Raw genomic sequence first — 22,351 nt, forward strand, 5'->3', positions numbered from 1 at the left:
TTTTTTTAGTGCACATGCATCCAAAATGAATCTAAATGATCTGAGTGAAACTCAACAGCATTGTTGTGTGTTTCTCAAGCGTATCTGCTGGTCTGTGAAGGTGTAACTCTATAGCTGAGCCTCAGGTGAGTCCATACGGTCTGTTTCCATCAGTAGTGCTGACATGGGTCTTTCACACCAGACCTGACATTATCGCTCTGTGATGGTGTGTGGAGAGCCTGAGGTGTAATGGGGCGAACGAGACGTGAGACGTGCGGGTCAATGCGCAAAGCTTTATTCACAGACGTGGTCATACACAGGCAGGGTCGAGCATCAGCAAACAGATATGTATAAGGCAAGACATAGAGTATTCCTAGGGCTGGCGTAGGTCATCGATCGGCTAACAAAATCCAGAGGGCTTGACAACAGGGGTAACCCAGAAACATGAGCAATAGTCCAGGCGAGGTACAAACAGAGTCAGAGCGGCGAGACAAGGGTTAATTCAAGATACACAGGCAGGAATCAGGAAACAGGAAACAAGGCAATATGAAATGACTAGACTAAACTAGGCTCCGTAAAGCAGCTAACGCTAGGAGAGTGATAAATGCAGAACAATACTAGAGACTAAACAGAAACACGGACTGGCTCGGTACGGCAGCTAACACTAGGAGAGTGATAAATGCTAGACAGTACTCAGCGATCTGAAAGAGGACGTCCAAGGCTTATAAAGCGTGTCTGACTGGATTCAGCTGTGTATGTGTAATCAGTGCATTCAGCTGTGTGTGTGTAATTAGTGCAATGGATTATGGGAACTGTAGTCCGGAGTGATGTGATAGTCTGTGTGGTGTGAGAGTCAATATGATGAAGAGGCGACCTCTTGTGGCAGTCGGATGGAAGTCTATGGACAGAATTCGTGACATGAGGCGAGGCCAGCTGAAAGAACAATACCTGCGTTAGGACATCCTTTAACCCGGGGGTCAAAGGCCCTACAGGCAAGCTCTGGAAAACTGCTTCTTCTGCTCAAATACCTTGAACTTTCTTTGAGTTCACAAATTATGTCACAGGACAAGGTTTTATGACCATTAATTCATTAGGAATTACATTTAGCTTTATATAAGTCCTTGTGGTTTGTGTTTGTTCCTCAGGTCAGATGGTCAGTAAATCAGTCTGCTACAAGGATCTGAGGGTTCAGGTGAACACGTCTTACTGTAACTCACGATCTCAGCCGTCCACCGGTGCGATGTCCTGTAACACACAGCCCTGTCCCGCAAGGTAACGTCATCACAGACCTCCTCTCATCTGTTCACACACTGAGAGCTCTGATTTGGAGACATGTCAGAAGAAAGGAACCACTGTTCATTTTGTATTATTTATATACTCTTGTAGTATTTATTAATATTTTGAATTATTAACATTTTGTATTTTTAGATTTCATTTTAGATTTAAAATGTAATTTAAAATTAACAATTTATTTATTTCAAAATTATTTATTTCGATTTCCATTTCATTTTGTTTAATTTCAGTTATAGTACTTCAACTCAGGGTTATCATCGTTAAAGGGTTAGTTCATCCAAAAATGGAAATTAGCCCGTGATTTACTCACCCTCAAGGCATCCTAGGTGTATATGACTTTCTTCTTTCAGACAAATCTAATCGGAGTTATATTAAAACAAAGTCCTTGCTCTTCCAATCTTTAAGACATCAAATAAAGCGTGCGCATCCATATTAAAATGTTAGAAACAGTTTTCTCTCACTTCTGCTAACTGTCGTACATGCAAGCCGGATGACATAGGACATACGTGCAGCGCAGTGTGAGGTTATGGATGTTTTATTATGGATGGATGCGCTTTATTGCACTTGTTTTGGACTGTTGAACAGAAACACCCACCCAGTGCCATTATAATAATAATACTAATACATTTATTTTTATATAGCGCCTTTAAATGTTAATTCTCAGAGCGCTTTACACTTAAGAGGGTACAAAGTTTAAAAGAAAAAAAGAAAGTAGTGGGGTAACAATAATCGTACAATTATAAAGCTTGGAAGAGCAAGGACTTTGTTTTAATATAACTCTGATTAGATTTGTCTGAAAGAAGAAAGTCATATACACCTAGGATGCCTTGAGGGTGAGTTTCCATTTTTGGCTTCAAAATTACCCTTTAACTAAAAATAAGTCAAACAAACAAATAAATAAATGAATGAATAGCAAAGCAGCATTCCTCCTTTTCAGTTTAACTTGATGCACTACAATAACATTTAAAACTAAAAATAAATAAATAATATAGACATATAGACATAATAATAAAAATAATAATAAAATTGGAAAAACACACAACTATATTACTAAAACTTTATCTAAAATTAAAATAAAAACAAAAACAAATTCAAAATAATTAATAAAAAACTTTAATAGTATCTCTATGATAATAAAATAACACTACTTCAACTTTTGAAACATTTCTACATTTTATGGTCTTATTTATGTAACATTTATATTTAATTTCAGCTTTTTTCAATTAATGAAAGCAATTAACAAGGGTTCATTTGCATTTCAGAACCAGGTTTGTTTGTGATTTGTATTTTTATTCCTCATCTAATGTCCGTCTGAATACAGTGACCAGTTCAAATCAGTCATGTGTTATTACTCTTACACAGTGTCCATCATTAGACATCCTCATTATACAGTTTATAATTAACATACTGTGCATGCTTGTGTTATGTTGCTCAACAAATGACTTCAACACCACAAACCAATCATTTAAAGTTTACATTACATAAGTTTATTATGCTTTATGCAAAGTTTTTTTTATTCTCATGCTAGTTACTACATGGTTATGACTGGTTTCAGGTATTTGACACGAGACACAGATGTTGTCTGATATCGCGTCACTGCAGCAGATCTGTGTGTGTGTGTGTGTGTGTGTGTGTGTGTGTGTGGTTTTAAACTTCACTGCTCATATTTTCTCATGTCCATCACCAAATGTTTTAGAAGCATCTCCATAGCAGCGTCATGCAGAGCATGTTTTTGTCTCGATTATCAAGCCTAGTCCAGCTAGACTCCAGGGCAGAGTAATTACCAACAATGTCCAAAGGCTTGGCAAGGTAGACACAGGATGACCCTCACATCAGCTCTGCCAGAATCTCAGTTCACAGAGCAGGTTTTGAGCATCCCTGAGGTCCAGCGCAGAGGCGTCTTCACAGCTGACAGAGAGACTTCTCGTGTCTCTGAGAGCTGCTCTTAAAGCATTAAAGTGTCTGAAGCTCCCGTAAACCTGCCTGATGCTCAGCTGATTGTTTCCCAAGTGTAGCAGTGTTTTCTTTGGCAGTGAGATCCAGCTCTTTCTCCCCTGTTTCCTACTCTTGCTCAGTTTCTCCATTTCTCTGAGTTTCTCACAGATCTTGAGTGTAAGAGGCAGATCACGCATTATAATCCTGCTAAGCGTCTGCATCTGTGCTGTCATTAACACACTAAACACACAGCTGCTCATACTGATGGGAAAACACTGCACTGCTGCTGCTTCTCCCGTTTGCCATATCCACTTAAAGACCTGAAAATCAATATATTTTGGTGTGAGTACCCTATTGGAATTGCTTCGTTTCTTCTTCTTCTTCTCCAAAATGAATTGCATTTTTGAGAGCCTAAACATGCGCGAAAACTCATGAAACTTTGAAACGCACCAATACCTACAAAATAGTCCCTCGGTACGAAGTCCGGAACCCAACAGGAAGTCTGTTATTTTGAATTTTCTCTGCAATTTTGTGCTGTTTTTGCCATTTTCAGGCGTTGTATTTAAACAAACTCCTCTTAGAGATTTAAACAGATCAACACCAAATTTGGTCAGTGTAATCTAAAGCCCTTTGTGATGTTAGATTGCGAAGATCTGGAGTTTTCGTTAAAGGGCGTGTCCGTGGCGGCCTGACAAACTTCGATGTTTCATGGAAAAGGATGTTGTTGTAACTACATAAAATGTGCGATCTGCCCCAAACTTCACACGTTCGATAAGAGTCCTGGCCTGAACACGTCTGAAGGCCAATATTCTGTTATAATCATAGCGCCACCTGCTGGCAGCAGGAAGTTTGGAACATATAAATAACTTTGACATAGTCCTCCTATACTGTATATATACCAGTTTAAATGCATATTGCTGACCATTCGCTGTTTTCCTGGCGCTGAGCCCGGGTGCGAAGGCCCTTTCAACATTGCTTGCAGCTTTAATATTTTTGTTGCATTTGTACTTAAAATCAGGCATACAAAAAATATTAATTATGTTTGTTCACTGCCATTTTGGGACAATAAGATTTTTTTGTTTTTGTTTTTTTTATTCATCAGTGATGCGTTAAATTGATCAGAAGTGACTGTAAAGACATTTATAATGTTACTAAAGATTTTAATTTCAAATAAATACTGTTCTTTTGAACTTTGTTCATCAAAGTATCCTGAAAAATTAAATGCATCACAGTTGCCACAAAAAAAAATATTGTGCAGCACAACTGTTGTCAACATTGATAATAATCAGAAATGTTTGTTGAGCAGTAAATCAGTATATTATTATGATTTCTGAAGATCATGTGACACTGAAGACTGGAGTAATGATGCTGAAAATACAGCTTTGGTCACAGAAATCAATTTGTAACAGAGTGACAGAAGCGTGAGGCGTGTGGATACATCTGCAAAGCTTTATTAAAAGACATGGTCATAAACAAGCATTGGTCGATACACAGCAAACAGACATAGATGAGGCAAGACAAAGAGTATTCCTAGGACAAGCGTGGGTCTTCGATCGGCGAACAGTATCCAACAGGGCAAGGCAAAGAGAGATAATCCAGGCAGGGGAAAACACAATCTGAAACAGGTATCAGCTAGGGAAGTGATAAGTGCATACAATACTCGACGATGACAGAGAGGAAGTCCGAATGCTTATAAAGCGTGTCTGTTGAGATCAGCTGTGTAATCAGTGCAATGTGTGATTGGTGACAGCTGTGATCAGTGCAATGGATGATGGGAAATGCAGTCCAGAGGTGAAGTGCAACAGTGGTGTAGTGCAAGAGTCAATGTGGTGAGCGAGTGACCTCTGGTGGTGAGTAAACAGAAGTTCATAGACCGGATTCGTGACACAATTACAGTTTAATATCAGTTTCAGTTTAAAATCAGTTTAATATTCACATAGAAAACAGCTATTTTAAATTGTAATAATATTTCACATTTTTTACAGTGTTTTTGATCAAATAAATGCAGCCCTGATGTTTTTTTCAAAACATTAAAAAATCATAACAACCTTTGAATGGTAGAGTATGTATGTTTTTAGATGTATTGTTTTTTTTTATGTATATAACATTTTAATCTAATTAATTATATGATATGCCTATTAATTATTCAAATAATAAATGTCTTAATGTTTTCTGAGAAAGCTTTTGATGTGAAGATAATTCATTGCGTTATTATGGAAGATGAAAGCATTAAATAGACAGATTTTCAATCATGAAAAGTTGAGATGCCTTTTAAAAGAGCTTGTCTGATTTCCATTAGTAAAAGATTCCAGATTTTGGAGTAATAAAGCATTTTAAACCTCTAAAGCTGCACATTCACCTGGACATAGAACCTGCATCCCATGAGCCTTCGAGCCTCTCCAGCGCTACATATGAGTTCAGTGATTGAAGCAAACAGGTCATTTCCCCAGTGCATGTGAGAACATGCTTCATCCATCATGTTTGCATGAACTCAAAGCTGATTTGATGGCTGACAAAGAAGGGCATTGCCCAGTAAACATGTTGAGATGAATTAGCCCACTGATGGGCGTCTGGCAGCTCGGCCTGGGCGTGGTGGGGTGAAAGGTCACCTTGGCCAACTGGCACGTCTTGGGTGTACCCGACATTACTCACATGTTGGCACCACCGTTCATCCATTCCTGGGACAGTGACAAAGGTGACCTCACAACCCTGAGCCCAGATCAGCACCGAATCTGGACAATTATAGATTGTGGACAATTGGATTCGACAACTCATGTCAGGCAGAGCCGAGAAACAGAGACGGTGATGCTGATCGCCAGAGACACATGAGAGGCCATTTTGTAGGTTTGTTGTTGTTTGTTGTTGTTGCTTCTATGGTTTTTCATGATGTTTGACAATCAGATGCACGTTTTTGTGATTTCAGATGTCAGAACTGTTATTATTTATTCTGCATGATTGTGCAACAACCTGTTCTGACAGAATAATCTCAGCTGAGACAATGCAAACGAGAAATATCTGTCTCGACATGTACAGTAATATGGCTAATGTGCTGATTTATGGTGGAGGATATTGAATATGCAGTGAGCTCATGGCTCTTCAGGAGACTCTGGAGAAACGCTCTCGTGATGAAGGTCCATGCTTAACCTGCTGCTGAAAAACGAGGGCTTTGGAGGGATGAGAGCATGTCCTGCAGGATTACTGAGAGGGTTTTGGGTCCGCTGGGACTGAGGAGAACCAGACGAGATCAGCTTTAAGGCGAGGGAAGAGTGACACGGTAAAGCTCAGAGGAAACCGAGTAATGCGGGACACGTCGCTGACAGACGGCTGTGCGCTTGAGCACATGAATAGGGGTTTTTCAACCAGTGGTCAGTGAAAGGTATTTCAGAAAATATTTTCAAACATTTAGATATATGATATATTTTTCAATAAATTTTTATGACATTTGCAATTTTTGCAACCTTGCTATGAACATTTTGAATGTGAAGAAAACTACACTCTAAAAACAAATGTTCTGGCTATAAATAAGAAGAATAAACAAACAAATAAAGCAACAGTTTACATTGATCATTTTAAGTAGTAAATTATGTTCAACCAACAAACTAAACAACACATAATTTCAACATTTATTCTGCTTATCCAGTCCTGTGCAAAGCATGCTTTACAGAACTCATCAAAATAATGTTTGCAGCTTAATTCGTTTAAATCAATAAATTTTTAACCATGCATTTATTGTACTTAAGTTGTGGTGACACAATCATTGTATAGTTTTAATGTTTTATGATTTGTTTCTGGTTATCATTGATATCATTTACGCTGCTCATTTTTAGTTTGCACCTGGCTTTCAATTATGTTGTAACGATGAATGGCTATAATTACTTATTATAGCCATTCATCGTTACAACATAATTGAAATGCACATTACAGATCCATATGCACTGGTCTCTGACGGCTGGAGATCGGATCCGTCCTGCACGTGTTTTCTGTAACGCACTGGTGGTGAGGGACTGTCAGCGAAAGTATGGAACAACATATCAGCAAGTGTTGATGGCTTTAGAGACAGACAGACAGACTCTGGTCCTATCCCAAAAACCACGCCTGTCTTGCAACAGCCTCTCGTGAAATCATCGACAAAGAAGGATGATAAGTGCAAGATCCAGTTGGCAAACACCCTACACTCTTACAAATAACATGATGCCATATAAGAACCTTTTTTGTCTAAATGGTGCCATAAAGAACCTTTAACATCTGAAGAACCTTTCTGTTTCACAAAAGCTTCTTTGTGGCGAAAGAAGGTTCTTCAGATTATAAAGAGGTAAGAAAGAGAGGGTTCTTTAAAGAACCTTTGACTGAATGGTTCTTTGTGCAGCCAAAAATGGTTCTTCTATGGCATCGCTGTGAAGAACCTTTTGAAGCACCTTTATTTTTAAGAGTGTAGAAACTGCAATAGTAATTCTCTAAAGGCCAGTCTAAAACTGTAACAACAGCCTGGCAACCACCCTCACATCACTGCAGGGACTTCAGCACACACGAGCATCTCTCGTTTCTTCAGATGTGCTTGAGAGAGCAGAGTAGGGTGTTTGTGAGATAGACGTCCGTGTGCCTGAGCCAGTGCAGTCGACTGCTCTATCTCTGGACTTGTCTGATTAAACCGGTTTCCCTGGCACACAGATGATCTTCCAGTCAGAGATCTTGTGTCCCCTTACGTCAGTCTTCCCAGAAAATGCTGACTTGGTCCTGTAAAGTTATCCATTCAAGCACTGAGTCTTCATGGGATTCCTGCCCTGAGAGAGAGAGAGAGACTTTGACTTTTAAAACCCCTTTAATCTAATACATTTCTCAACACATTACAGAGCTAATACACAAAAAACACCAACAAAGTATTAAATAACAATTTTACCACTAATGCATCTTTCACACCCCACCTAATTTTGAAAAAAAGGTACATTATCATTTTGTTTATAATATGCAAATTCAACAGCAACCCTTAATTCTACCAATGACCAGCATTTTTACATTGATGAGTTTTCAGGATTGCTAACTTGGCTTGTCCTAATAAAAACTTGGCAAGCACCGTTCATGCCATGACTGCTTATACTTGCAACCAAAAATAAAAAGGGTTTTTGTAAATGAAAATCCCAATTTCATAATTAGTTTTTCTAAAAGTACAAAAAGTGGAGTAGGCTTTGAACACTCACAAAATAAATGAAACGCAGCGTCAGAAGCCTTACAAAAAGAGCATTCAGGTGTAACCTGAATTGAACTTAGAAACAAAGGTGCTTGTAGCCAACACACTGTGAGAGAGAGACAGATGGAGAGAGAGAGAGACAGAGAGAGAGACAGAGAGAGAGACAGATGGAGAGAGAGAGAGAGAGAGAGAGAGACAGAGAGAGAGACAGATGGAGAGAGAGAGAGAGAGAGAGAAACAGAGAGAGAGAGAGAGAGAGAGAGAGAGAGACAGATGGAGAGAGAGAGAGAGAGAGAGAGAAACAGAGAGAGCGAGAGAGAGAGAGAGAGATAGTCAGTGAAGATGCCAAAACTAGCATGAATGTCTAAAACAATTATGTACCTGTTTGAACAAACAGGTAAATAATTGTATAATGACAGCTGTTGTATGTAAGATGCAGTGTTTTTGGTGAAGACCATCACCGTCCCCATGTCTGATCTCACAAATGAAATTTTTAGAGACCCTTTTGAAAAGAAGTGCACTCTGGAAAAAAAATTTAACATGAGCACTTAATACAGAAATGATATACTTCACACGAACATACACACACTAAATGTAATGTTTTCAGACAATTGCATGTTATTTGTAATTCAATGAAAATGTATTACAGTTTAAATTTATACTAAATGCCATTAGCTGACCTTTACAGTGTTTCTGACCCACTTAAGTTAAGCCCATCTTTATATGTGATTCATAATTATGTTGTCTTTGAAATATGGTTAATGTGTTACTGCTGAATGCACTGACAAGCCTTTATGATAAACACAAATATACTTTAATGGCATTTCTATTGAAACTTGTGTTTAAATATATTTCTAATTACACGTTTATAACAATGAAGTTACAATTTAGTGCATTCAAATATATAAATTTTAAATGTAATATATAATAAAACTCTACAGTTAAAATTATAATCAAGTGCTTTACATGTGCTTTAGTTTGATAGTCAACACATCAAAATAAGTGTACTTCTTTAAAGCACAACAAAAGATTATTTAAACATAATGATTTAAGATGTATTTTAAATTAAACGTTTAATTTGACATTATTATTACAAAGTGCACTTTTTAAAAGTACACTACAAGTGTGCATTCAATACAGTTAAGCACATTAAAGCCCTTGTGCCACCACTGAACCTGCAGTATGTGCTGGAGTGTATTTTAGAAGGCCGCAGTGTGTGAAGTCAGGCTTATAGCTAAAACCATTTGCGTTCACACTCATAGATTATGTTCTGTGGTTGCGAGACACTTTTGGGTGTCCAAGATCACAGCAGAGAGTCACTCTGCGGGTAACAGCAGCCAAACATGTGCTGGTGTCTATCCAGTGTCCTGAAACAGGTGAAAATATGCTTTACATCCGCGGGCTGTAATCTAAAGTGATGCCTTGTTACCCTCTTAAATCATAATATTGTTGCCTAACACAGTAGGATATAAATACCACGTAATCCTAGAATAGTTACACATATAGTATATTGTTTCCGTTTACCTACATATACATTCAGCTATAAGTTATGCTGACGTGTAAAATCTTGGTCTCTACATGCACGTAATTTCAGAATAAGTACTCTTTAGTTATAAAATACTTACAGTATAAATGCTTTATAATTCCGCAGGTTCCCCAAACGTTGCATATTGTTCCCTTATACCTATGAGTAGGTACTGTGAAGGTACTAGTTACAAGGTACGCCGTAAATTCTGTTTAATTACACGGTACATTGCAGGCTGTAATCTAAAGCGATACCGAATCACTTTGTATTGTTTAGCAATTATGACCCAGAATGCTGTTGAAATGCTTTTCATAATTTAAAAAACAGTAATCTTTCTGCAGTGTGCAGTATACTGAGAACTATGTAATAAGCAGTACACATAGGAAATGCTCTGGGAAAGCTCGGGTTGAACTCTGCACATATGATAAATAAATATGAGTGATTGTTTTAACACAAATAACTGTCTCCGGATGTCAGGCACTAATGTGTGTTACTGTACACCACAGCTGGCGAGTGGAGGACTGGGCTACATGCAGCCGCAGCTGTGGATCCGGAGAACAGATCAGACAGGTGCGCTGTGTCCAGAAAACAGGCCCGGATCAGGTGCACACGGTGGCTAATGGCCAGTGCACACAACCGCCGCCCCCCCGCAAACAGACCTGCAGCACACACAGCTGCCCGCCGGCCTGGAGCGCCGGACCCTGGTCTCAGGTCAGTGCTCAGTCACACAACTCTGTGTCGGTCATCAATGCATCATACAGTCAAACCAAAAATTATTCAGACACCAGATATCATTTTTGATATATTTTTCCTCATGGGTGCAGGACACTATAGTTCATTTGTGTAAGTGAGGATAGCAAAATAAAGTAAACTGTGATATTATGCACAAAAATTCTTCATACAGTGGACTAGCAGTAAAATTTGGGATCAAAAATGATTCAGACACTTTGACCTGAGCATGTTTTGCTTAAGTGCTCTTCTTTAATTGCTAACGCAACCTTTCTCCACCACAGACTGAACAGAATGAAGCATTGCTTGGTGATTGGTTGAGCTTAATTGGTTTGATCTAACTGTGTCCTTAAATGTATCAGCTGACAGCTATTCAACCCAATTCATTACATACCTTTCTATCAAAGTTATCTCATATTCTCAAGATCAATTTGTTCTGACACAGTTTAACTCTGAGTTCTTGTTATATTTTATTACCATTTTCTTAAATGTTGAAGGTGTCTGAATAAATTTTAGTGACTGTATACATAGAAAACTACTTTCCAATGTAAATGACAGAAATGCTCTGCATGTTGCTAAGCTAACAGCTAGATACTTAAAAATATAATCCACATAAACATATTCTGTGTAAAAATGTATATCTTTCTTTAAATAGCAGCCAAAGGCAGTAAATTCTTATATTATGTTATATTATGGTCAGTTTGACCCGAACACATTTCTGGTAAACCTGGGGTGTTTTTCTTGAAATGCTGTGACTATTTCTCATTTACATGCCTGCAAAGTTTTGACACTGAGGTGTTGTGGAATGTGCGTACGACATTCTGCTATACTTCTGATTACACATTTCATGGTTAAAGGCTACTGTACAGACACCCACAAAAAATTAAAAATAAACTTGTGTTTCTGAATAAATAAAGCAGTAATTGATGTCATAAAATAAATCACGAGTATGCTTTGATTAAAAGGCCAGAAGCTATAGCTTACATGAATAAAAATCACAAAAATGACACTTGTAAATTAAATAATACAAACAGATTTATTCATTAATATGTAATATATTTTTTCAAATGGATTATGAAAACCTAAATACAAGGAGCTCTAAAAGATTTTTTGAATTTTTACAGTTTTACAAATTTTACTCTTTTGCTTTAGACCATCTATTAATGTTAAATCCACAAATAAAATGTTAAGGTTTCAACTGCATCTGTCTTAAAAAAACTATTAATTAAAGAAACTTAATTTCAAAGCTTTCAATGTCTTGTCATTTAAAAAAAAAAGTTCTAACAAATACATTTTTGCTTAAAACTAACCAAAGATTATTTGATTTATAAAAAATTATTTGTTTATAATTTCTGCACAGGAGAGACTTGGCGTTGTTTCAAAACAGAGGGAAATATATATCAGTAGCAGCATCGGCTGTCGGACAAAATTATTAGGAAAATATCGGCATATCAGATATCGGCACAAATCTAATATCGTACATCCCTAAAAAATTATAAATGATCGTTTTCTCATTTTGTGAAAAACAATTTTTAAAAAAAAGTCTATATTTTCATGTTTGCTTTTTTTGTAATATGTGAGAAGTATTCACGTTGAAGGTTTACTGCTTTAACTTGCTTATACCAAATTAATCTAGTTTGACCCAGAATTTCAACTTAATGATAAACTGTACATTTCTGGACAATGCACTTTGTACTTCATTTATATGTTCAGTTCAACTTCAAGGTGCAGTTTTCCCTTCATTTAAAAAGTGTGGGGTTCAGAATTTTAGATTAAATATTATAAATATAATTGCATCTGTAACAGAAGACTGTTGTTTTGTGTGATGCAGCATCCACCGACCAGCAGAATGAAAACAAACAGTGACTAAATGCACAACTAATTCTATAGTTGAAACTTGACTGAGGATCATTGTCTGATGTTGTTTTTCCCCCAGTGTTCTCGTAAATGTGGGAAGGGAGTGATGAAGAGAGCGGTGACGTGTGTGAGCGGAGACTCCCGTGTGCTGCCGGACGCCTCCTGTGCCGCTCTGCCCAAACCCAGCAGCCAAGAGACCTGCGTGATCAAACGCTGCCACAAACAGCGCAAGGCCCAGTGGTTCGTCTCAACCTGGCAACCGGTAAAACCCTTGCAATGCATTGTGTACACTGGGGTGATGTGGTGTGAAAGCAAATATTGGAGTAGTGACCCAACGCTGCTCTGAAGAGGTTGTCCTTGTAATGACAGCACTTTAAATAAAAGCATCTGCTAAAGGATAGCTGTATCATTTATCACAGGCCTCTTATATTTTACATTTACAGTTACAGTATGTGTTACATTTTTAAACAAGTGATGCTTTGTTGTTCCTTTACAACATGGCACAAAGTCGCTTTCCAGAACCTTCACCCTCTCTGTTCCTCTCCGGTAAAATGAGCTGCACACCTTCTCCTGGACTGCTGAAACCATCAAAACATTCAAGAAACAGCTTTAAACTCCTTGTCCATCAGCACAGAACCACTCCACAACCCTGAACAAGTGCACTTACAAAACATAATTGGTCTTTAGGGACCAATTCTCACTATTAGCTATGACTTTTGCCTGATTAAACGCCTAATTTCTGCTTAGTAATAGTTAGTAAGGCAGTTGTTGAGTTTAGATATATATTCTAAGGCATTTATTGATGCTTTATAAGTACTAATAAACAGCCAGTATGTTAGTAATATGCATGCTAATAAACAACTAGTTAACAGTGAGAATTTGTCCCTATACTAAAGTGCTACCAAATAATCATTTCTTTTTTCTATATTTCTACTCTCCTACAGCTTGTTTACAAATCTGGTGATCTAATAAACATAGGATTGCTTATGCTTCTCTATTATAAGTCACTTTGGATGAAAGTGTCTTCTTAATGCATTAACTTAAATGTTATTTGGCATAAGCTTTTATCCAAAGCAACTGACACAGCATTCATTATATACTTTTTTTTATTTGTTCATGCATTTCCTGAAAATTGAGCCCATGATCTTCAGCACAGTTTCTGATGCACAGACGTGTGTTTGAGCTGAATGAGGGCTGTGATGTTCTCTCTGTCTCTCTGCAGTGTTCAGTGTCCTGTGGTAAGGGTCTTCAGCTGCGTGTGGTGAAGTGCGCAGAGAAGGACGTTGCAGGAAAATACAGAGAATTGTCAGCCAGAAAGTGTCAGCATGTGGCCAAACCCTCCATGGAGCTCCAGAGAAGCTGTGTCCTGTCAGACTGTCCCGTGGCCTCTCCTCACAGCAGACCGGACTGGTACTCTTCCCCGTGGTCTCAGGCAGGTCTTCCCTCCTCCCACAGACACCTGACGTCATGAGCTTCATGTTGTGTTTTGTAGGGATGTAACAATATCAAAATCTCACGATACGATAATATTGCGATATGAAATCCACAATACAATTTTTATTTCAATATTTTAAAAAAAGACAAATTAACAATTGGGGAAAAATTTAAATTTTGTACATTTTACAATTAAATTATTCTATCTAATGCACTTTGAGAGTTCAAAATTAAGAGCACCAACCCATGTTCTTAACTAAGAAAACTTTAGACAGAGAAAAGTCAGTGAATTGATTTACCTAAACATTAAAGGGGACACAACCCTCTTTAATTTGTGAGACGGAGACGAGGATAAACTCAAAAATACAGTCTTTAATTCAGACGAGGCAGGGCAAGACACACAGAACACCAGGAGTAACGAGTAGACCAGACAACACTAACTAAACGGACAGGAACTTAAATACACAGGTTAATGACAGATAAACACTAAAACAAAGCTGAACAGAATTAACTAATAATCACACTAAACAAGGACAGAAAAAGAACCATATAAGGACACAGGAGGGCGGGAAACACATGACTGACACATCCCTGATCCTACCCAATACCTAAACTTAACAACTAACTATTGATCAGCAGCAAATTAGGAACTTATTGAGGGAAAGGTTTAGTTAATAGTGGATAAGTGTTCCCTATTCTAAAGTGTTACCAAATGAATATTTCATAGGTATATTATGTTTGCTTTACACTACAGTTGGGAAATTACAATACTTCTTTCCTAATTTCTACACTTGAAAGATATTTTGAATCTGGACTGCATTTAAACCAGTAATTCATACTGCACTTTTAAGCTTTCATTTTGACGTAAACGGCAGTAGAGTTTTTATTTTGAAGGAAAACTCCAGCTTCAGTGAAAACATGCTTGCAAAAACACGTCTCGCTACAAATCTAGTGAAACGCTGTAATCATCTGCCGCGAAAATAAAGCAGAACTGGTGGCTGTTGAGTTTCCAAACGAGCGCTAAATTCACATCAGATGCAATAAATGAGTTCACTGCAAGTATTCGGTGTGAACGGAGCATTCGTGGAAAACACCGGATCACGAGCTGATCGTCTGAACGAAGTGTGCACTTCGCTTTGAAACACACAACAAAAACAGACTTGATGAAGAGATTTGAGTTTGATCGGTTTGAGTTCATTTGACAGCTACTGTGCCAAAACATAATGCCCCAAAACACAACTTTAAAGACCTTTTTTGTTAGAATAAGAAGTTTAAATATATTTTAAGAACTACACTTTTTGCCCAGAAGACCTATTGTTTCATATCGTCATGTGACCACGATAATATGGAGACAGTTTGCGATATGAGGATATATTGATGATATGGTTACATCCCTAGTGTTTTGTGTTGGTGTGCAGTGTACGGTGTCGTGTGGAGGCGGCGTTCAGATGCGCTCCGTGCAGTGTCTCCTTCATGGACGGTCCTCCTCCGGCTGTGTCCTGCAGATGAAGCCTGTGATGACCCAGGCCTGTAACACTGCCTTCTGCCCTCAGCCGCAGAAGAAAGGTCTGTCGTCAGCTGGGATGTGATTCCATCACATCATACTGGTTATATAATCAATACACTTTTGAGAAGTGTTTCTTACTATTGAGATACATTATAGTTTTATATATATATATTAAGTTATTAAGTTTCAGTAATTTTGTTGTATCTGTCATTTTTTAAAGCTCTGTATAGTTTTTTAATCATTTAATTATTTTCTTTAGTATTATGTATATATAAATACAAACACATGCATGTATATATTTAAGAAAAATATGTTACATTTATATATTAAATATATTTATATATGATGTAAATTATATGAATATAAATATATACATGTAAATATTTCAAAATATATGCTGTATGTGTTTGTGTGTATATATATATATATATATAATATACACAACACACACACATATATTATGTAAACAAAAACTTTTATTTTGGATGTGATTAATCACGATTAATTGTTTTTGACAGCACTGATAATTGTGATTAATATCATGATATTTTAATTAATGTGATTAAACAATGTTTAATTTGCTGAATTTCTAATAAAGAGAGAGGGAGTTGACATTTGTACCATTGATAGCATGTTTCAGTGTTTTAATTACCTTCTTTTTTTTTTTTTTTTTTGTGAAGTAAAGCTGAAATAAATTCTAAATATTAGATAAAAAACTTAAAAACTTTATTGAAAAATAAATGCCTTGGCAATTAAGCTAAAAATAAGTACTAGGCCTATAAGTACTAAAATAGCTAAAACTATAATGAAACTGAATTAAAGCTAAATAGAAATATAATTTTTTGTTTGTTTGTGATTTACAAATCAGTTGAAATTAAATGGTCAAAATGTACAAAGACCATGCTGGTAACACTTTAATTTAGGGACCAATTCTCACTGTTAACTAGTTGCTTATTAGCATGCATATTACTAGTATATTGGCTGTTTATTTGTAATTATAAAGCACATATTAATGCCTTATTCTGCATCTTTATTAAACCCCATACCTAAACCTAACAACTATCTTACTGGCTATTAATAAGCAGCTAATTAGGAGTTTAGGAGTTAGTTAATAGTGAGAACTGGTCCCCAAGCTAAAGTGTGACAGACATGCATCCCATGCTTCTGTGTGACATCCGTGTTTCTCTGTGCAGATGTGGTCTGTAAGGATCATTTCAGCTGGTGTTATCTGGTGCCGCAGCATGGCGTTTGCAACCACAAGTTCTACGGGAAGCAATGCTGCAAGTCCTGCTCGCACACAAACCCGTGAGAACTTCTCGAGATGCTTGACTTCTGAGCCCTGGATGGAGCAGAGCCATGCCCTCGTACTGAACACAAAGACATTATTAATAAAGACTCAGAGCGGCTTGTTTGTCTGGAGGATGACACGGCCGATTCCGGCGAGACTGTGGCTCTATGCAGGAAATGACATCATCGACGAAGCCCTCTGGAGGCGTGTCAGCGAGGGTGCGAGGACTCCTTTTATTGTGTTTCACAGAGCTTCAAGCGGATGGGATGTACTCTGCCTCCGGATATAGGCTAGACTGAATTAATGTGTCCAAATGCATGGACATGTCTTGTGTTTTTCCATGAACATGCCTCATAATATCATGTGAATCACATAAACAGACTTAATGCATATCATTGTGGAGAATATGGCGTCATGTAGTAGAGCTACAGTCATTTTTGGTGCTATATGTTGATATTAATGGCAGCCGAGCAGCTGTTGCATAACAGGGGTTATTAACATGATAATGAATCAGCGCTTTTTATATGATTGATATTAATTATCTTATTTATTAACAATACTGCAGTATGCCAGAATGCTATTCTGCTGTAACATACACGGCTTTTATGTTCCTGTTCAACTTCGGGTATAGCTGCACGATTGGATATTTTTGTATGTTTAATCATGCCTTCACAGTACTGTTACGTGTTTGGGTTTCATTATTTCAGAGGAAAACAAAACGCCAATTAAACTAGTTTAATGAACTGTAAGAAGTGTCACGTTTAACAGAGTCAGCTCTCTTCGTGGGATGTTTTTAGCAACCGCACGACTGCCAAGAACTGTAAATCTGTCTTTGGTCTGACCGAGAGATGCTGCACATGTGGGATTCACACAAATGACTTCCATCATTTACAGTATTTGCGTTTGTTGTACAGCAGCAGTAGATGAATGTAATTGCTCGTCCACAGCGAGTGTTGTTCTGAGGAGTGGACGCAGGGTTTGTTATAAGTGGCAGATCTTATTAAACGTGACGCATGTCACATTGCCATCACATTACAGGCTGTGTTGTCTTTCTCTCTTGGCCGTAGGAAGCAGATATGCAGATTGCTCGTGATCCGGCTTCGCTAACGCTGAGTCAGAGCTTTTTCTTGTTCTTCGTGCGCTATTGTTTCCAGATGGAGTCAGACGAGGCCGCTGGAGCGCGTTCAGGAATTAATATCACTTGTGAGCTTTTCACCAGCTTCTAACGTACAGCTCTATGAAGACTTTAACAGAAAACACATACATCACTTCATGTTATTAATGTCTCATGGCATTCGGTAAGACTTAAACCATGTTTTGTTAGAGGCTTTTGAAAGTTTAGATGAATGTTCTGAATATTATTGAAGCAATTGAAGCAGGCAAGAGCAACTGCTGCTATCGCAAGCAATAGACCAGATGAAAACAATCTGATACTTACACTGAATGATTACACGATGGTCTTCATTGTGCTGTGAGGCTGTATTGATCAAATCATCAGCATCAGCTCTGTCTGCAGTAATGGTGGAACGTCTTTACAAAAAAAAAAACAATGTTTACATCCTTAAAGAAACCTTTATTTAAAGGAATAGTTGAAAATGAGGCCATCTAAGATCAGGATGAGTGTGTTTCTTCATCAGGTTTGTATAAATGTGTCTCTGCATCAGTGTCTCTGCAATGGATGCTCTGCAGTGAATGGGTGCCGTCAGAATGAGAGTCCAAACAGCTGATAAAAACATCACAATAATCCACACCACTCCAGTCCATCAGTTAACATCTGGAGAAGACAAAAGCTGAAACAAATCCATCATTAAGACGTTTTTAATGTCAAAAATACGAGTCCATAATCCATAATAACGCTGACTCCAGTGAAAAAGTAATCTGGTCTGAATCAGGAGAGAAATCTGCACAGATTAAGCAGCGTTTACAAGCCAAAACAGCTCTAAACAAATATGCAGGTGGATTTTGATGTAAGAGAGAAAAATAGAGAGACTTTTTCCCTGGAGGAAGTGTTATTATGGATTTGCATTTTAACATGCAGCTTTGGTCTTCTCCAGATGTTAACTGATGGACTGGAGTGGTGTGGATTATTGTGATGTTTTTATCAGCTGTCTGGACTCTCATTCTGACGGCACCCATTCACTGCAGAGCATGCAATTAGAATAATAACACATCTCAGGGCTGTTACCAATCAAATTAAGTATAAACAAAACCATCTTTGCAGGGCAGAAGTGGCACAGAAGCAGCATCTGAAGTGGTATTTAGGTGCATTTACACAAACTGTTTAATGTAGCTCAGAGGTGTCATGAATGCATTTACACTGCCCTTACTATGGCATGCATAATATATGATTAATGTTGTAAATATAAAACATTTCATATTTGTAGCGATAGCCAAAAAATACATTGTATGGGTCAAAATTATTGATTTTTCTTTTATGCCAAAAATCATTAGGATATTAAGTAAAGATCATGTTCTATGAAGATATTTAGTGAATTTCCTACTGTAAATATATCAAAACTTAATTTCTGATTAGTAATATGCATTGCTAAGAACTTCATTTGAACAACTTTAAAGGAGATTTTCTCAATATTTAGATTTTTTTGCACCCTCAGATTCCAGATTTTCAAATAATTGTATCTCAGCCAAATATTGTCCGATCATAACAAACCATACATCAATGGAAAGATTATTTATTCAGCTTTTAGATGATGCATAAATCTAAATTTTGACAAATTGACCCTTATGACTGGTTTTGTGCTCCAGGGTCTAAAATGTACGTCACTTAATAGTAACTTAAACACAGCATATTACACTATTTATTCATTAATTATATGCAATTGCATAGAGTATTAAATAGGGATTATCTTAAAAAATATGGCAAAAGAAGATCTGGCTTAATGCTGCACCAGGAGGCGGAAATGGTATTTCAAAACCAGACCATAAAATTAACTTGTGAACATTATATGCACTTGCTCAGATGAGCTCGGAGAACTATTCCTCCTTTGGGAATCAGATCCAGGACTAGAAGTGAAGGAGCTTAACATCACAAACAACACAACAGTACTGGACACAAGGACAGATGGAGCGTCCTCGAGGAGCGACAGAGAGAGGAGGATCTGAACTGAATGAGAAGCAGAGCTGATTTACGGCCGGTCAGCTGAGATCTAATCATTTGGTTCTGCATGTGTTCTTGCTCATCGTGAAGATGATCTCACCAACCTTTCTCAGTCCATCATCAGAGACGGAGGATGTTCAGTGCAGTGGATGTGTTTCCACTGAGCATTCCTGTTAGACACAGTGTTGGGGAGTAATTGCATAATTAAATTACAGTTACTTACGAAAATGTTAAAGATTACAAAGTGAGCTACATCCAAATATTTTCACACACATATAGATTTGATTGACTTCTTGCCCAAATTGTACTGACTGCTTTAAAACATGCAATGTTTCAGGAGTTTAAGACACCGAATAGGACACATGCTTATTCATAACTATTTTCTTTCTAATGTGGGTTTATGTATATGCTTTGTTTTTTCCCGATTAACTGTTGTTAAGGCATTGTACTATCTTCTGATTTGAAATCAGTATTTAACCTCAAAACAAACTCAAAGCAGTGCTAAAGTCTGATTTTACAGTGACTGTGCCAATTAAATTATTATAATCTTAATTCAAATGATGAGGGTTTCTGAAAGTCTGACAGTAATCTGTAAGGTTACTACTATTACATTTTAAAAGAGTAACTTGTAATCTGTAACCTATTACATTTCCAAAGTAAACTTCCCAGCACTGGTCAGACAAACATAGTGACCATCCCTAGCCGTTAACTAGCTCTCAGTCTCAGACGGCTCATTAACTACTTCTGATATCTGATTTGTCCACGCAGGGGAAATGCTCTGGGATCAATATCCTTTGTTGGTCTTGGAACAACATTTCTATCAGTTTGATTGTAAGGTTAAGGTTGAGGTTGAAGCTTGAACAAAGTTCTTATCAACCTGTCATTTGCGTCTGATTTTAGGGTTAGTGAGCGTTTAGGGTCAGGGTTAGTGCTCCCAAACTGACCTTAACACCCTCTCAGACTCCCACCATCCAGCGTGTCTTGATTAATTTCCCTTTTTAGTGATTTTTGCAATTCAGGTTGATGCTGCTGGTGGTGGAGAAAACTCAAATGTTTAAAAGGGGATTTAGTTGGTATGCTACATTTATTTCTTTGCTTCGGGCTGTTTACGTGACAAAAATGATCACTCTTTTAAACAAAGGATTGTGTCAGAAAGCATTTTCATGCAGCATCACTGCTGTTGGTTAAATGCTGGTATGGTCAGAACACTAACTGAGAGTGTTTTATTTCACGGCCATGTGTGAAGTTTTATTTGATCAAACTCGCCACAATACAACAAAAAGTCATGTAAACACACCATTACAGAATATTACTGAAACTGTATGCAAATTAGAATTGAAAACTTTGCATATGCATGTTAAAAACATGTGGTTAACACTTCCAATTCAGGGACAGGCAACTGTGATCATTTTGTCCACTATCACTGAGGATCAAGGCAACACTAGACGTCTGCTGCGCTCATGTGGCCTTCAGAGGAACCACAGCAAATCAACCTGGATTTGATCATCACACACCACAGCAGACCTTAGAGCATCTCAGTTATTTAAATTATTTGCAGAAAACTTCACAAAGATCTTCAATGGTTTTCAGTATCCCATCCGGCAGAGGCAAGCCCCCCCCTTTCCAGGAGATTATTAAAGAAGTGATAGATTTTGTTGCCAAAACTAATGCTAAAAATAGTAGCATGTGTTATTTATAAAATGTATTTAATGTTGAAACACATATTCGAAGTCCGATTTTAAACTAAACAAGGTTGTTCTAATAATTATTGCATTTATAATGACTTGTATACAGTATTGGCTGTATGTAATGAGATTGATACAAACTGTTTTAAACCCTTTTTATTTTATTTTATTTATTTTTATAAATTGTAATTGGCGTTAAATTGAGGGGAAGGCAGTTAGTGCAATACAGTCGGTACGAAGATTTTATGAGATTTTAAATAAAAATGTTTGAATATGATGCTTTTAAATAATTATTTACTAACAAAAAAAAAAGATTCAGCATTTACTGGTGTTACATTGAGACGAGGACAGTTATTGCATTACAATCAATATAGAGATTTTAAATAAGAAATGTTTAAATAAGATGTTTTAAATAAGAAAAAGAGTTCTGCTGAAAAAAAGATAGCAGCTTTTCATTATAGACACATTCTTATAATATTAAATCATATTTCTGTACTGTAATTATAACAATACTAATCCTTATTGGAGAGGGGTCCTGTGCACTTTTAGTAATCAAATCAAATAAATAAAAGGGAGTAAAAAAAGGTCTAATTTTACTCCATTCCTGTCTACTCCAGTATATACTTCCTAATAGCCTATATACTAAAACAGAAAGATTACAATAAATATTTCAAAACAGTAGTATGCTATATTGTTATCATATGATATTATCAGATTGTGTGTTTAATTCAGAGGTCAAAAATAAAAGCTTATTATTTTTATTATAATAAGTGTAATGTTTTGTGTAAAATGCCATAGCATTTGACATTCAGTCACATC

General features: G+C 37.1%; 1 protein-coding gene across 1 annotated transcript in view; it reads left to right on the forward strand.

The window, feature by feature from the left end:
• Positions 1–16,753, forward strand: part of LOC306878031 (A disintegrin and metalloproteinase with thrombospondin motifs 16-like) — a gene marked incomplete at both ends in the record, with an annotated part of 68,280 nt that extends 51,527 nt beyond the window's left edge. Inside the window, 6 exons of the mRNA XM_079430115.1 lie at positions 1,125–1,251; positions 10,424–10,628; positions 12,583–12,765; positions 13,726–13,935; positions 15,356–15,503; positions 16,638–16,753. Coding sequence (XP_079286241.1) covers positions 1,125–1,251; positions 10,424–10,628; positions 12,583–12,765; positions 13,726–13,935; positions 15,356–15,503; positions 16,638–16,753 — 989 coding nt within the window. The remainder of the gene's footprint in view (positions 1–1,124; positions 1,252–10,423; positions 10,629–12,582; positions 12,766–13,725; positions 13,936–15,355; positions 15,504–16,637) is intronic.
• Between the last annotated feature and the right edge of the window lie 5,598 nt (positions 16,754–22,351).

The sequence above is a fragment of the Barbus barbus genome (assembly GCF_936440315.1).
Source record: "Barbus barbus genome assembly, chromosome: 12".
In the NCBI taxonomy this organism is placed as follows: Eukaryota; Metazoa; Chordata; class Actinopteri; order Cypriniformes; family Cyprinidae; genus Barbus; species Barbus barbus.